Raw genomic sequence first — 15,636 nt, forward strand, 5'->3', positions numbered from 1 at the left:
CAAGTCTCACAAATTTCATATATTTTAGCAGGCTATTGACACATGTGCACAAGCAAGTCTTAGGGGGATATAAGATGGTAAATAAATAGATAGCTAAGAAATAAATATACAATTTAATTTATTGTTTGATGCTTGGCATAAATATAGTAATCATCTCTATTGTAAATATCCATGGTTAGTTTTTATGAAGGAAAATCTTGACTAAAAAATTATTTGTTCAAAATAAGTCTCTTTATAGATAGATGCCCATGGTGAACAATTTGCTTTCCAGACAAAGTTTCCTGAAAGTTAAAAAACAAACTATTGAGCTAGGTGAATAAAACTTTCAGGGACTTACAGGGATTGATTTATGAACTAGTTCCAGAATTTTCATTTACTTTCTTTCAAATGTAGAATCAGGTTTGTCTGGAAAGCCATTGCTTAAATGAGGGACAAATATTTAAAGGGACTAAAAGAGTTTGTTTGTTGTTTTTAGAAAAAATACCCGTTTTTTTGCCAATTTTACAAATTTGCTCCTTCCCCCTCCCTACATGTATTTACCTGATTAAGGACTTATCAGTTTTGATTCAGTCTTTGAACAGTTAAGATCTATCTATTCTTTTAAAAAGGATTAATCCCAGTTTTAAACCAGTTGTTGGTAAAGGATTTTATTCTGATTTAATTAGACACTGAATTTTTCGAGTAGTTACGAAATAGTGAGAACACTTTTACGTCTTATAAACAATTACAAATATTTACTCAGTATCTGTAACCTAGTGGAATATATGACGTCATTGGATAAATTAAATTGACCGGAGTTTCTGTCCACTCCATCAATTGAACTTTTGGCCTTCTTAAATAAAGATAATTTCATACGATATCCAAGTGCGGTGTGCCAGTTTGGCAATGATAAGGATTATAGTGTTACATAATTGCATTCAGCAAGTGTTGAAAAAGGATTATATCCGGAATCAATTAGAGTCCGTAGCTAATTCAGTGACTGTTATTTCGTTACATTTTGCTGTGGGTTAATTCAGGATATTCATTTAGATTTTGGGTAATTTTTACACTCAACACCCAATTGTGAATAGTGGCTGGAGTTTAACCCCCCCCCCCGGCCTCCGTGGAAAATACTCCCAAGGCATGACCTATTTTCATTTCACCCTGTTGTGACGCAATAATCGAGTGAATACCTGTTTTGGTTTATACATTAGCTTTGCTGGCGCTGGACTTTTTGAATATTTATTTGGAATATTTTGTTTGGCCTCACGTCAAGATAAGTCTTTTGCTTTTTTTATCTTGCTACTGATAATCATGGCTTTTAAATAGTTTGATCTTGCTTTTGCGAATTTCAAGGAATATCCCCTCAGGCCAGTAAGAATAATCAAAGCTGGTAAAGATACACGAGGCAAACAAGTTTATACGGCATTTTGCTATGGATCGCATGATGAATTTCGCCCCGTGGATGCAAATCTCCAAGTTTATGGTCCTACCACTGTTACTTTGTCTGCTCCTGCTTCAAAAAAAGGCTTTTGAAGAGCTTGGTACTGCGCCTAATATTTACCTGAGACTGTCAAAAACTTACCTTGCGATGAGAGGTAATGATAAAAGCAAAGCAAATGGCCCTGTATTAGCATTACCTAGCAGTATTAGCCCGATACAACAGCAACTTATAGTTACCCAAGCTGAACTGGATAAAACCAAAAATGACGTGATGGACAGTATAACTCAAAAAGTTTCGGAAAAACTGGCTAGCTCAAACTCTCTTAAGGAATCGAATGAGCTTATTGCTAGTCAAATTTATGATACTCTCACGATTGAATTTAACCCCAAGTTTCAGCGAATCGAAAAGTCGCTAAAGGGACTGATTAATAAACTTGAAAATTTAGAGGACAGACTGAACAGGCTTGAGAATAAGTTGGATAGTTATGGACAAGAATCACTACTAGACAGCCCTGTTTTTCACGGTGTTAGGCAGAAAACTGGTGTTGACACTCGTTCTGCTGTATTGCAAACTATTAATCAGAAGATGTCTTTGCCTGAAATTAGTACAATTGAGGTCGTGAACGTGTATAGACTTAGACTGAATAATGCTGCTACAACTGATTCAACTCAGACGGTACCATCTGCTCCAAGGGTCGCTCCGATAATAGTGAAGTTACTAATAATGCTGCTACAACTGATTCAACTCAGACGGTACCATCTGCTCCAAGGGTCGCTCCGATACTAGTGAAGTTTTCGAGCAAAAGCGTTAATTGTACAGTGTTCAAGGCTAAATCCCTCTAGTGGTATTTTTTTTGTGACAAATTTGGTCAGTGGATTGCTTGGTCTGATCGGGGTCAAATATTGGCGAAACCTAGTGACGGGACTTCAATAAAAAAGATAATGTCTCTCGCTGACTGTATCTAGTTGTTGGTTTTTTTCTGTCTGTTTGTTTGTTGGTTTTTTTCTGTCTGTTTGTTTTTTTTTTTCTTCAGGATGATTGCATCAAAGAGTTACTTTCTCATGAATTATTTGTTTATTTTCCCTTTTCTTGTTTTTTTTTTCTACTAAAAGAGTTGCAAGGTTTCGGTTCATTTTTTCTTCTCTGTTTTTTTTAAGTATTTTTTTATTATTTGTCTCAAAAATATTGTTTGTTTCTATTTATTTTTGGGTGCACTTTTCGGTATTTTTTATCTCTTTTATTACTTCGGTTGTGTCGTTTTTAGATGTTAGTATTTCTATTAATTTTTATATTCCTTATCCAGGTCATTAATTTTAATTTTTTAACTTTTTTTTTCATTTTTTTATTTTTTCATTTTTGTTTCTCCTTCCGTGCTAACGGTTCCTTACAATAATACCTGCTGTGCTATTAGTTATTTATGTGTTTGTAATCCTTCGACAGGTTTTGCTTTTGTAATTAATTTAAGTAAAGATTTATTTTTGGTTCCTCTGGTGACTTGAATGGACTCCAAGTAAAACCTGCTTTTGTGAATATTTTAAGCCATGAGAGTCGCCTTTGCGAGCTTGAAAATAATCATTTTGATGTAATTAGTATAGTAAATGATTCTGTGGGTCAGGCTAATCAAAATCCGATTAATATAAACTCTATTTGCAATAGTAAATATGTTTCGGATTTGGGGGGGGGGGGGGAGGAGGTTACCAAAGGAAACTATTCTCTGACAGCACTTCAGCTTAATATTCAGGGTCTCTCCTCGTCAATAGATAATTTGAGACAAATTGTTTCGGATGGACAGCCTGATGTAGGTTTATGTGAGACGTTTTGGATTCTGGCAATGAAATGCTATTGGATATCCATGGTTATAAAATGGAACGTATAAACCGCTGCAAGATAGCTAAAGATCTTGCCATGAATATATTTTGTAATTCGCATTATTGCTTGTGTGATGTCTTATCACGAAATTTTGAAGGTATTTTCGAGTCAAAATTTATAGAAATTAGATATAATAATATAGATCTAATCATAGGAAATATTTATCATTCTTCTAATGGGGATATTCCATTGTTTCTTCGGAATCATGAAGTAATACTTGACATAATACTGAAACGTCCGCGTCAGTTAATCATAATGGGTGACTTTAATATAAATTTGATGGATTCAAACTCTTCGGCTTCAGTTGATTTTCTTTCAACCATGCTTGCCGCAGGAACTCTACCCTCTACATCCATCCTTACACGAGTAACTAATGTTACAGCTTCTTTGATTGACAATATCTTCTCTACGCTTAGTTTGAAGGAAAGCTCAATTTTAGTTAGTGATATCTCCGATCATTTTCTAATATATTATCGATTCAGCTTTAAACAGGGGAAGCGTAACCGGGCTCAGGTGTTTGATTCCTATTCTGTTAGGTTTGGTGAGAAAGAGTTATCTCTTCTTGGGTTCAAATTAACGGAAAATTCGTGGAGCTTGCTTGATAATGATAAGGATTTTTCTTGTTTATTTGAGTCCTTTTATGGAAAGAGGCCATAAAAGAGGCTATTCTTAGCATTTGTAAAGTACCACCTTCTAATCATAGGTCTAAAAGGATTGTTCCTCTAAACCCATGGATGACATCCGGACTTCTCAAAAGCTGGAGAAGGAAGAATAATCTCTGGAGAGCTTATAGATGCGCTATACTTTCAGCAGGTGCTATTCGTCTTTGTCAATTCAAGATCTAACGGAATATATAAATAATTCCTTGTATAGGAAAGCCGAATTTCTGTATTATCTAAATAATTTTGCTGCTTATGGAAATGATATTTGTAAAACTTGGAAGGTAATAAATTCTTTACTTAAACCCGGTTCTCAATCTAGCTCTTTACCTATGAGTCTGGTCATTGGTGATGGAGCTGTGGAGGGTGAGCTTAATGTCCAAGAGGCATTCACCTCATTATTCGCTAATAATGGTAAGACTTCTACAGTTACTTTGTCTCGGCCTAAGCCGGACTTTAGATCTTACCTCGGGCCATCTTGTGTTAAGTCTATGTTTCTAGAGCCAGTAACAGTAAGTGAAATTACTAAAATTGTTAATGGCTTGAAAAACTCGTCCTCATCTGGGCCAGATTCTATCCCTACTAAGGTAGTTAAATCTATTCTTCCTTCAATAGTTTTGCCTCTAACAAAACTTGTTAATCTTTCATTTGAATGTGGTGTTTTTCAAGATGCTCTCAAGCGTGTTCGGATTATTGTTTTGTATAAAGGTGGACCAAGAAATGATCCGGCAAATTATCGATCAATTTCAATTTTATCAGTATTTAGTAAAATATTTGAAAAGGCTATGCTTTCTCGTCTCTTTACTTTCTTAAAATCAAAAAATTTTGTTCATGATTTTCAATTTGGTTTCGAATGAAGCACTCCACTGAACATGCCGGTATGACCCTTTTGAATTTTATTCATTCTGCATTAGATTCGGGATTGATTCCGGCTGCTGTATTCCTGGATATTCGTAAGGCTTTCGATTCCTCAACCCATGATATTCTTCTATCGAAGATGTCTCATTTTGGCATAAGGGGAAATGTATTTTCTTGGTTCCAGTCTTATTTGAAGGATAGTTTAGTTTGTGTTGATCAACTTTTCCGGTCACCCTTGCAAGTGAATTTTGGTGTCCCCCAGGGATCAGTTTTAGGGCATAAATGATCTTTGTTATGTTGTAAAAAACTATAAATTTACTAAGTGCTATAGACTTAGTCACTCTAAGCCTTCTTTGGTCCCAGGCGGCAACTATAGTTTACCTTCTTCTGATGTGCTTGTTTATTTTGCTGATGACAGCCCGCGTGTCACTTCGGGAAACTACGAATTTGAGCTTCGATTGAATTTGGAAAATTTGTTTGAGAGGGTGATTTTGTGGCTTGATGCTAATTACCCTACTCTAAATTTTTCTAAGTCCAGTTTTTTTTTCGTGTGTTTCTCAGGTTTATTCCCAGTTATCAGAAGTTCACCAGCCAAATGAAATAATTCATTGATATAAAGACCGATATGTTCGTTTTTTTGGGCATTCTTTTTTATGAAAACCTATCTTTCAAACGTCACATTGATTTTATTAAAATGAAGATATGCAGGAGTCTCGGTATTTTAAGGAAACTTAGACATACTTTTCCTGGATCAATTTTGAAAATCCTTCGTCACTGCTTGATCCAATCTTACGTTTCTTACTGTCCAATTGTGTGGATGTCAACTTTTCCTTCACTGTTAAAACCACTTTCTAAGGTTTACAATAAAGCTAGAAACCTCATTCAGGAAACTAATCGTTTATTAGTTATACCATTACTTGATTTTGAGTCACTATACATTCTTTCATGTTTTACTTTGGCTCAGCTTCATGGTGAACCCCCCCTGGCCCCTAAGTGTTCCACTATCTTTTACCTCTGATCAAAATAATTATAATCTTCGTAATATGACAAATCATGTTCAAGTTCCATTTATTCCTTGCATAAGGTCAGATTTTAATTCTCTAATGGCGTGCCATATTGTTTGGAATAAGTTGCCTGAATCTGCTCAAGGGTGCCACTCATTCGGTTTGTTTAAAAAAAATTGTTAAAAATTCTTTGGCTTCGTACACGATATTTTTATTTATGTTTTTATTTTTTTTTCTTTTGTCTATTTAATCTAATTGATTAATTTAGTTTATTTATTCTACTATTTCTTTAGTTTTCATTTTATCTATATTTTCTTTTCTTCTCCTTCGTATGGGAGTAAGTGATCATTTAAAATTTTATTTTGCTTTTCATCTCTGAGTAAGCAACTCATTTGTCTTCCCCCTTTGTACAGGCCAATGAGCCTTTCGGGGAATAATAACATTTAATATTGTATGTGTATCTCATGAAGAATAAAACTTATCTTGTCTAACAGCCCTATAGAGCAAAATTAGGTATTCTTTTTTTTATCAGAAAAGCTGATGTGTATTATTTTGGTGAAAGTTTTTATAGAAAATTCAGGAATACAAAAAAAATATAAGCAGTGATTTTTGCGCAAGTTTTCCTGATACTATTCACTAAAAACGTAAGCCTTATGTTAAAAAAAACAGCTGAATTAAAGCAAGATGTGTCACAAATATTTGATGTTTCTATCTCAGTCTTTAAAATAACAATGATAAAATACCTCTTGGGATTCTTATCTGAATATCAATGTTGCATATAAAATGATGTAGACCTTTTCTGTATCATTGACTAAGTTTTACAAACATGTTTTTGTCATGTTTACTGTGCATATTCAAAAAAACTAAGAACAAGCAAAAATTAGCTTTGAAACTAGTTCGAATAAACCAACTCATGATCTTTTCCTGTATTTGTAAAATTTCAAAACACAAGCACTTTACTGAAAATACAAAACCCATACCAAAACACAGGGTCTTGGTGTAGAGCAGAGAAGATCTTTAGTAGCATGCTGAAAATGAACGCCTAATGCTATAAGGCTTTCTATAATACAAGGCTTTCAATAGCCTTTCATCAGGTATGACATTGACAACTTTTAGCATACAATTTAAAAGGGCAACTCATTGGACTCATCAGCTGCATTTTCTATAACAACTACTATGAATTTTAAGTTGTGAAATGCACTTTAATATTATTTGAAATCAAGGACAAATCAACCACAACATAAACTACAGAAATTTTGATATTTCTGCCTATTTTTTCTTTGGAATTTCAGCCTATGATAACAAACTTCTGAAGTTAGACTGTAATACTAACATTATCTGGACACCTTTACTTCATATTTATCTACAAAATAATAATTTACAAGGTGTATCAAATTAAGCAAGTTCAAATTGTGTAAAAATATCCTAAAATACTTTTTTTCTAATTTAAGAAAACTTCTAAAGTGCTTTATGTTTCTACTTTAGAAAAACCACATGTTTTGTGTTTTGAGTCAAGTGCTAGTGTTTCAAAATTCTACAAATACACCTTTGTGAAATATCTGAAATTGATTTATTTCAGTGAGTTGTATAGATTTATCTCACATTGGTTATAAAGCAATAATTTGTGTTCTTTTTTGATTTCATCTTCACTTTCAATACTATCGGGAAAACTTCCTTATTTCAACTTAATAATGAGACTTTCTAGGTGATGTAGCTTCAAATATTCAGCTATGTCATCACACAAAGTCCACAGATACAGCCAATTATTGTATAGGATCTGACTTCTCCTAAGATTTGATTGTTAGGAGATTATTCAAGGGCACGATACTAAATGATTTGTCAATGATAAGGGAATGATTAAGATTGCAGTATTGTTGTCGTAAATAAAAATAAAATTATTATATATTTCAAAATTATTGTTTGCTCCCACGAAAGCTGTTACTGTAAATAATTATTTCTCAACCAACTGAGTCCTAGGCTAAAATTGAACTTAAGCTGTCCAAAGTCAGGACATAATAAGTAAATTTGTCACGTGCGTTGGACATATCTCACCTTGTTGAAGTGAGAGTCTTGCAAGGATTTTCAAGTTCCTTTAGGTTTTTTCTCTTTTTAACCCCTCCCCATCCCCAATATAACAAAATTTTGTCTCTTTTTAACTCATGATTATATGGGAATTATTTCATAAATGGTGTTCGATTTCCTCCATTGCTCTAGGGTTTTTGAGCTTCCTAAATCTTACCTTGAAGTTAATATTACAATATGGAAGTCTAAATATCTAAACATAATAAGTACATATTTCACAACTGGGTGTTTCAATTCCAGCAGAGTTAATATTCAAGGATTTTTTGGGGATTCCTGATTGCATATGTGGGACTGATATTGCAATATAAACATCCAAAATCAAAACATATTAAGTAAATATTGTGCAAATTGTGGATATGTTACATCTTGATGAAATCAAAGTCTTGTAAGAGTTTTTAATTTGCATGATTGAAGGCCCAAAGCAAGCATGATTTGGGGTTTAAATTCTAATAATGTCAGAAAAACCCATCATTGCTGGGAAGCATGTCCTCATATCTTTTAAACAACTATTTTTTGGTCATACATACTGTGCCTATCATCAGTGGAAGACAAACGCAAAAGAAAAAACAAGATTTAAAGGCCTTACTTTATGTTTCAATCAGATAAGACTCCATAGCCAAAGACAATTTTTTTGTGAAAATGTATATATTAAGCTCTTATTGCTTGTGAAAGAGCTCATTGGTTTAAAGGGAGTAGTGGATATCTTGGTCAAAACATAAAAAATATATTTTGACACCCTTTTTTCCCAAAAACTGCTAAAGAGATTCCTTTGGGCCTCCTGTATGCAGGAATAATTGTATTTTGTCTGATTAACTGTGTTCATATGTGAATATATCTATCTTCTTTTTTCAAGGTTACATTTCTTAGCAAGCTGAACCAAGGGCATCCTTATAAAATGAAGCTTGAGAGTCCTGAGTTTAAGAGCATATTTACAGAAGAATTGCGATGTCTTTCAAGTATATTTATAAAACACAAGTTTGAAATAAAGTTAGCTGGAGGTGCAGTAAGGTAAGGTGTAGTCCTGAAAACTATTCTATCTACCTCCAACACCACATCCCTTGGCAAATATATCGATATTTATCGATATTATATCGATATTTATATTGCACTGAGAGAAAGTATTGGTCTAAACAGTGCTGAGCCTCTAGCATGATGTTTGTGTAGGCCATGGACTAACACAAATATACCACTAAAGCTGTCGGGCATGCCACTATGTGGAATATCAAAACAAAAAGTGCCCAATAATCAGCAAAATACAAATTACTGGTAATTTATTAATTTTTTTGTAAGTAGCTTTATTTATGGTCAGAAGTCTAGAATAGTTTCCGCACATGTAACGGTGTTCTGCAAAATAACAAAAGAGTCAAATGAGTCAGAAACATAGCTGATTGAACTGAACAACAATAAATTAAGTCATCAAGAATAAGTAAAATAGATAAGAAAGAGCAATGAAGTGGAAAAATAAATTTCAACTTTTCTTAAATTTCCCTTATTCTTAGGAATTTTTAAAGATGCACGTTTAATTATCTAATTGAAGCTTAAAGACTCATCTAAATTGATGCCCGAATATCTAATCTAAAATTTATTATTGATAAAAGAATCACCAAAATTAACCTTTGCAATAATAGGTCAAAATCAACACTTCAGAGTGGCCTTAGTACAGAGCCATGTACCTTCATTGCATTATTTATGGTATTTATATACCTTTTTGTTCCTGAACATATTGCTTGAAATGGACGGTTGTAGAAACTTGGTAGGGATGTTATTCCATTGGAAATTGCAAGCTCTCTTGTTGTTTTTAACGGTCGAAGGCGATGGGATCAAAAGTGTTTCAGTGGGCTAGTAAGCTCTTATATTTTTTTTTAGGTTCACACACCAACACTGTCAACTTCTCAAGGGAGGTACATTGAGAACATATTGTCGCCACCGTCGCAATTTCGCAACAATCCATGCACAGGCCCCATGGAGAGTGAATGTGAGGGTGATTTTCAAACTCGCAATTTATCAATCTCGAATCGCGTTAAAGAACATGAAGCCATTACAGTCTTTGATACCCATGCTCAAAGAGACTCGAGTAATACCATGCAATTTTTAGAGGTATTTGAGACATTGGCTGGGGAAGATTGTGTAGGCGCAGCTATAGTTGCACATATTAAAACAGACAATAAGTCAATTTCACGGCTCTGCACCGTAAATTGCCCAATGACTCTATCACCAGAGGACGAGGTGGAAATTAACAATAAAGAATTGTGTTGGGTATGTAAGGGGAAATTTGTCGAGGGTAGTGGGGAACGTTAGTCCTTGACCATGATCATTTAAGCAATCCTATTTTGGTGGGGGAAGTAACTTTCATGGACTGGCTCATAAATCCTGTAATTTAAAATTTAAGCAACAGCATTTTCTACCGGTTTATATGCACAATTCCAACTCTGATTTGAAGTTCATATTACCAGCGTTGGCACGTTTGAAGAAAGATGAAGTTGTAGATGGTGCATGAGTAGGTAGATTATTTTCATATAACATCATGCCCAAATCATCTGAGAGGTTGCTGCTCTTAGAATTAAAATGAGAAATACTTGAAATATGGTAATACGTGCTTGAATAAAATCCGGGTTTTAGATTTGTATAGTTTTTTCCCTAAATCTTTATGTCAGTTGATTCAAGTTCAAAAAAGTGACGATTTTAATAGCTTCCCCCTCCTTAAATATCGCTTTTCAGAGGATGAAATGTATGATTTATTAACTCGTTAGGGCTTATACCCATATGAGTACTACAGCTCCGCCTCGAAGCAACCTGAGGAAAAATTGCTGCGCATCGAAGCGTTTATGACTCACTTCACGATCGTCAATGCACCACTATCGACTATGGATTTGCTAAAAAGGATTGGGCCAAGAGAGTGTGTAAAAATGGGGAGGATTATTGTAAAATGTACCTGGCAAGTGATGTACTGGCGTTGTTGGATATTATCTGTAAAAACAAGGATAAAATTTACAAGGAATTTGGGTTGGATTTGGGTTATTATTTTTAACTCCTCATCTTGTGATGGATTTTATTCTTAAAAATAGTAAAGATAAAATAGGTCTGATTACCGACGTGGATCAGCACTTATTTGTAGAGAGATTCATGCGAGGAGGGTATGTTTTCCACAGGGATCATATCCTAAAAACCGATCCGACAGGGCAAAGCACCGGTAAAAAGTTTGATACGATTTTTCTGGATATGAATTTCCTATATCCGTTGGGAAAGTCTTATTTCTGTGTGCCGTTCGGGAATTAGAAATGGCTGGACAATCCCTGTGATCCAAATTTCCCTGACAGTGCCAATATTGAGGAGAGTGAATCGCACGAATGTTTTTTCGAACTTAATAGTGAAATACCAGCTATACTTCCTGACTTAGTAAAGGACTACGTGTTTCTTTACAATAACATACTGATGCCAAAGGACTCAGTGAGTCCCTATAATATTTCTTTGGCAGCTGATGGGGTATATACTGGACACCTTCAAAACAAAAGCTTATTGCTGACCTGCATCCGAAACGGAATATCGTTGTACATCAGGTTCTTTTGTGGTGTATGCTGGCCAACGGTTTCAAGGTCAAAATTTCGTAGAGCCCTCCAGTTTGATCAGAAGCCATACATAAAGAGGTTTATTGACACCTTTGTCAGTTAACGCTCTGAGGCAAAATCGAAGGTTGATAAGAAATCTTTAAGCTCATTTTAAATCAGCCTTAGGTAAGATGTATTAGAGTGTGCACCATAGGAGTCGTTTTGACGTTGTAACTGACCCAAAAGTGTTCCCGAATCATATCCGATCTGAATTTCACATTGTTCACGATCACATACTCCAACATGGCCCTTTTACATATGAAAGTATAATTTTAAATAAAAATATTGCCACTGGCTGTGCCGTTTTAGAAATTTCCAAGAAACTCATTTTGGAATTTAATTACAATGTGTGTAAGCTCCATTGGCCGGGGGAGGGACAAGCTAAAGTGTAATATGGAGACACTGATTCATTCCTGTTGAAAGTCGAAACAGATAATCTGTTGGCGATTTTGAAAATGGTGAGCACATTAGCTCTCGAATGAACTCCATTTGCCCGGTGGGAGTGAAGCGCCAGGCCTCAAATAAATTGTTTTTTTTTAATCCGAGACGGACAGTGAATTGATATCCAATGTTGTGCTTGCAGGTCCAAAGGTGTACTGTGTGCAAACGCACAATGAGGATATCAAAAACATTTGCAAAGGAGATCACATTATGTAAAAGAAAATTTTGACATGAGTGTTCATAGAAATTCTGTAGAAAATAATTTAATGCCAAGACTACACAGTTATAGTTGATAAAAATGCCATGTCAGCCATAGTGGACAAAGTCTATGTGCGTACGGACGGTGCAAGAGGACTACCATACGGCCACTACCTTACTTCAGATCGAGACATATGTGAAAAGTACAGACAGCGTCTTGGTCTGAAGAAAGTTTAATAGTAGGTGGGAGGAGGGGTCGTTTTTTCTTTCCCAATAGTGTTTCCTCAGTCTCCAGCTCAGCAGTGTGTTTTATGGTGTTTTTATATGTTTTTGTTCATTTATTTGTTTTTTGCGCAAGGCGGAATCGATCTATTTTAGAAATTGCTTACTATTATATTGTTTTATGTTTCTTTAAGACTATTGACCTGTGCCCGGTCCGCCCCCGGCCTTCGGTCATCGTACCTTCTGGCCCGGCCTTCGGCTAATGTAGCTGCCGTCCCACTGTCCGGGGAGAGTCAACCTCGAGTGTTTTTTTTTAATATCCAAGTGTTTAAGTTCCTATTTCATGTCCCATAAAAATATGTTTAAGTGATAATGTAACTATGTTTTAAAAATTTATAGGGCATATATTTATATATTAAAAAACACGTATTTTATATTTGTCTTTATTGGTATTTATTCAACACATCAAGGTTTGGCTCGGTTAGTTGTATTTTGACATCGAGAAGAGTAATATCTATCAATTTAAAACTCCTTTCAGATCATTTCTTTGCAGACCATCAATGTCTGGCGTAACGACACTTTTAACGATAATAATTCAAAATGTTTTTAGAAAATCCGAAAAATATCTAATATTGCTACAGTGTATGGCTTGAGTCCTATGATAAAATAAAAAACTATTGCACCAGATATAAAATTCATACGGGGACTTGACGTGTTTAATATTATTGAACCAAACTCGTTGTGGATTATTGATGAGTTAGCTGGGTCCATTTGAGAATGGTCTCAGGAGATATCACAGTTATTCACGGTCCGATTTCATCACGAAAATTTTTTCGTAACCGTTGTTCTGCACAATCTCTTTCATCAGAGCAAATGTATGAAAAAACTTGCTTTGAATTGTACTTACTATATCATATATGGGGTTGTTCGTTATTCAAGATCTCTTATAACTTTAAACAAATAAATATTTTCCGATTAACCGAAATTTTTACTCTCGGCAAACAATCAAACTATAAATAAACCCTATGGTTACATTCTATTGGATCTCAATCAAAACACACCCGAAGATTTATGTGTGGTCACTAATATTTTTCACAATGAAATTACAGTATATCTACCTATGAACAGTGAAAAAGGGCATAAGTTGCCCTCGTGACACTGAAGAAACTACATTAAAACAGACAGTTATTTTCTGTGCTAGGTAATTCAAAACCGCAGCTTTGGAAGGCTATACTCAAACTTGGCATTTACATTGAATTCATTAGTCTCCTATCTGAGTTGTTTAAATTTAACTGAAGGCAATGTTCAACTGCCAGAAGTATTTAAGAAACGGACAAAGCAGCATTGTTTACTTGTTCGTTCACATCCTTCGCTTGCAAAAAGAAAGGAAATATTTTAAAAGAAAACGGCATGTTCAAGCGGGTGGTAGTTTCTTTTCACTGTTTTCACTGTTTCACTGTTGGCTCTAATTTTAGAATGGCATTTTTGAACTGTCGCGGGTTACTAAATATTTTTGATCAAATATCCCTGTTTATTTCTCATCATAATATAGATGTGTTCGCCTCTTGTGAAACATTTTTAAATGATTCGCCGATGACATTTATTAATAAACAGGATTATGCTTTTTTCCATAAGAATCTGATTGATAAAAAACAGGGATGATTAGGTTTTTTCATTAAATCGACAATTCAGTCAGATCTGGTGAGTGAACGTGATCACCTATATCTTGAAATGACGTTTTAATTTTTGGCAGTTAAAATGGATATAAATCGTATGAAAATTTTTTGTTGTTTTTTTTACCGGCCTCCAAGTTCTCCTGCTTCAAGTTTCATGGAACTTCTTGATGATTTTGTGCTTATTGCCTCGAAAAAGTATCCAAAAATAGTTTTCATGGGTGACTTTAATATTGATTATTTGAAAAAAACTACGTTTTCTAAAGAGTTAAAGAGGCTGAGTTACAAGGTCGAACCTTAAAACGTACAGGGATTAGGAGGCACAGTTGGGGGGCTGCCGCCCCCAAACCCCCGCTTTCGCAGCCTTTAAATAAAAAAAAAGTTTTTTAAACTGAAAGTAAGGAGCGACATTAAATCTTAAAACGAACAGAAATTATTCCGTATATGAAAGAGGCTGTGCCCTCCTCAACGCCTCGCTCTTTACGCTAAAGTTTGACTTTCTCACAACTCTTATTTTTAAACAATAAAAACTTTAGCGTAAAGAGCGAGGCGTTGAGTAGGGCACAGCCCCTTTCATATACGGAATAATTTCTGTTCGTTTTAAGATTTAATGTCGCTCCTTACTTTCAGTTTAAAAAACTTTTTTTTATTTAAAGGCTGCGAAAGCGGGGGTTTGGGGGCGGCAGCCCCCCAACTGTGCCTCCTAATCCCTGTACGTTTTAAGGTTCGTCCTTGTAACTCAGCCTCTTTAACTCTTTAGAAAACGTAGTTTTTTTCAAATAATTTGTGCACGTTTTTGTACAGTTTATTACTTATTATTGCTTGACTAACTGTTAGATGATTGTGTATTATTCTTTTCTTTCTCGACAGGGTGTTTTAAGAGTTGACCTTGTAACTCAGCCTCTTTAACTCTTTAGAAAACATAATTTTTTTCAAATAATTTAAAAAAGAGACTGAGTTTTTAAAAAAAATTTAAATTCAGTATATACAAAATTTGATCTAACGGTGAATCGAACTCGGGTTTTCCGCCCTGACAGCAAGGAGTCTCACCACTACACTAAAGGGATATATTTGAATTTGATTTTTAGTGAGGTGATGAATCTTTTTGACGCAAGCAAAACTTGATATTTGGTTTTTGGAAAACAAGGACGGAGTGATCAGATGGAGCTGAAATTTCGAGGATAATCTTCCAGGCCCCAGGAAAGCTTGTCCTCTAAATTTCAGCCCGATCAGACAACGTTAAAGGGGGGTTGTGGTGGGAAAAATTAACATGGGCTAATATAGGAAAACGAGGTTTTTCGTAAATATAAATTCGGGGGATAATTTTTTCGGTCTGAAAATATCAAAAGGCCCTAACAGGTCAAATTCTGCTTCGAATGAGCCCTCATTCAACCGGATCCGTTGCCAACTGTGGCCTGTAGGCGTGGCTAAGAAAAAAAAAATGATGATTTTTAAGTGGCTATATTTGGTTTTTTGAAAACATAGAAGAAGTGATCGGATTGAGCTGAAATTTCGAGGATAAGCTCCCGGGCCCTAGGAAAGCTCAACCTCTAAATTTCAGCCCAATCGGACAACGTTAAAGGGGGCTGTGGTGGGAGGGTC

General features: G+C 35.0%; 1 protein-coding gene across 5 annotated transcripts in view; it reads left to right on the forward strand.

Annotated features, from left to right (window-relative positions):
• LOC148940774 (CCA tRNA nucleotidyltransferase 1, mitochondrial) overlaps positions 1 to 15,636 on the forward strand; it is a 115,676-nt gene that overhangs the window by 21,265 nt on the left and 78,775 nt on the right. For all 5 annotated transcript variants that reach the window (XM_089105165.1, XM_089105164.1, XM_089105168.1 and 2 more), the window contains one exon: positions 8,749 to 8,903. In XM_089105165.1, coding sequence (XP_088961291.1) covers positions 8,749 to 8,903 — 155 coding nt within the window. The remainder of the gene's footprint in view (positions 1 to 8,748; positions 8,904 to 15,636) is intronic.

The sequence above is a fragment of the Artemia sp. Qi Xiang Cuo genome, chromosome 19, assembly GCF_049724085.1.
Source record: "Artemia sp. Qi Xiang Cuo chromosome 19, ASM4972408v1, whole genome shotgun sequence".
NCBI lineage: Eukaryota > Metazoa > Arthropoda > Branchiopoda > Anostraca > Artemiidae > Artemia > Artemia sp. Qi Xiang Cuo.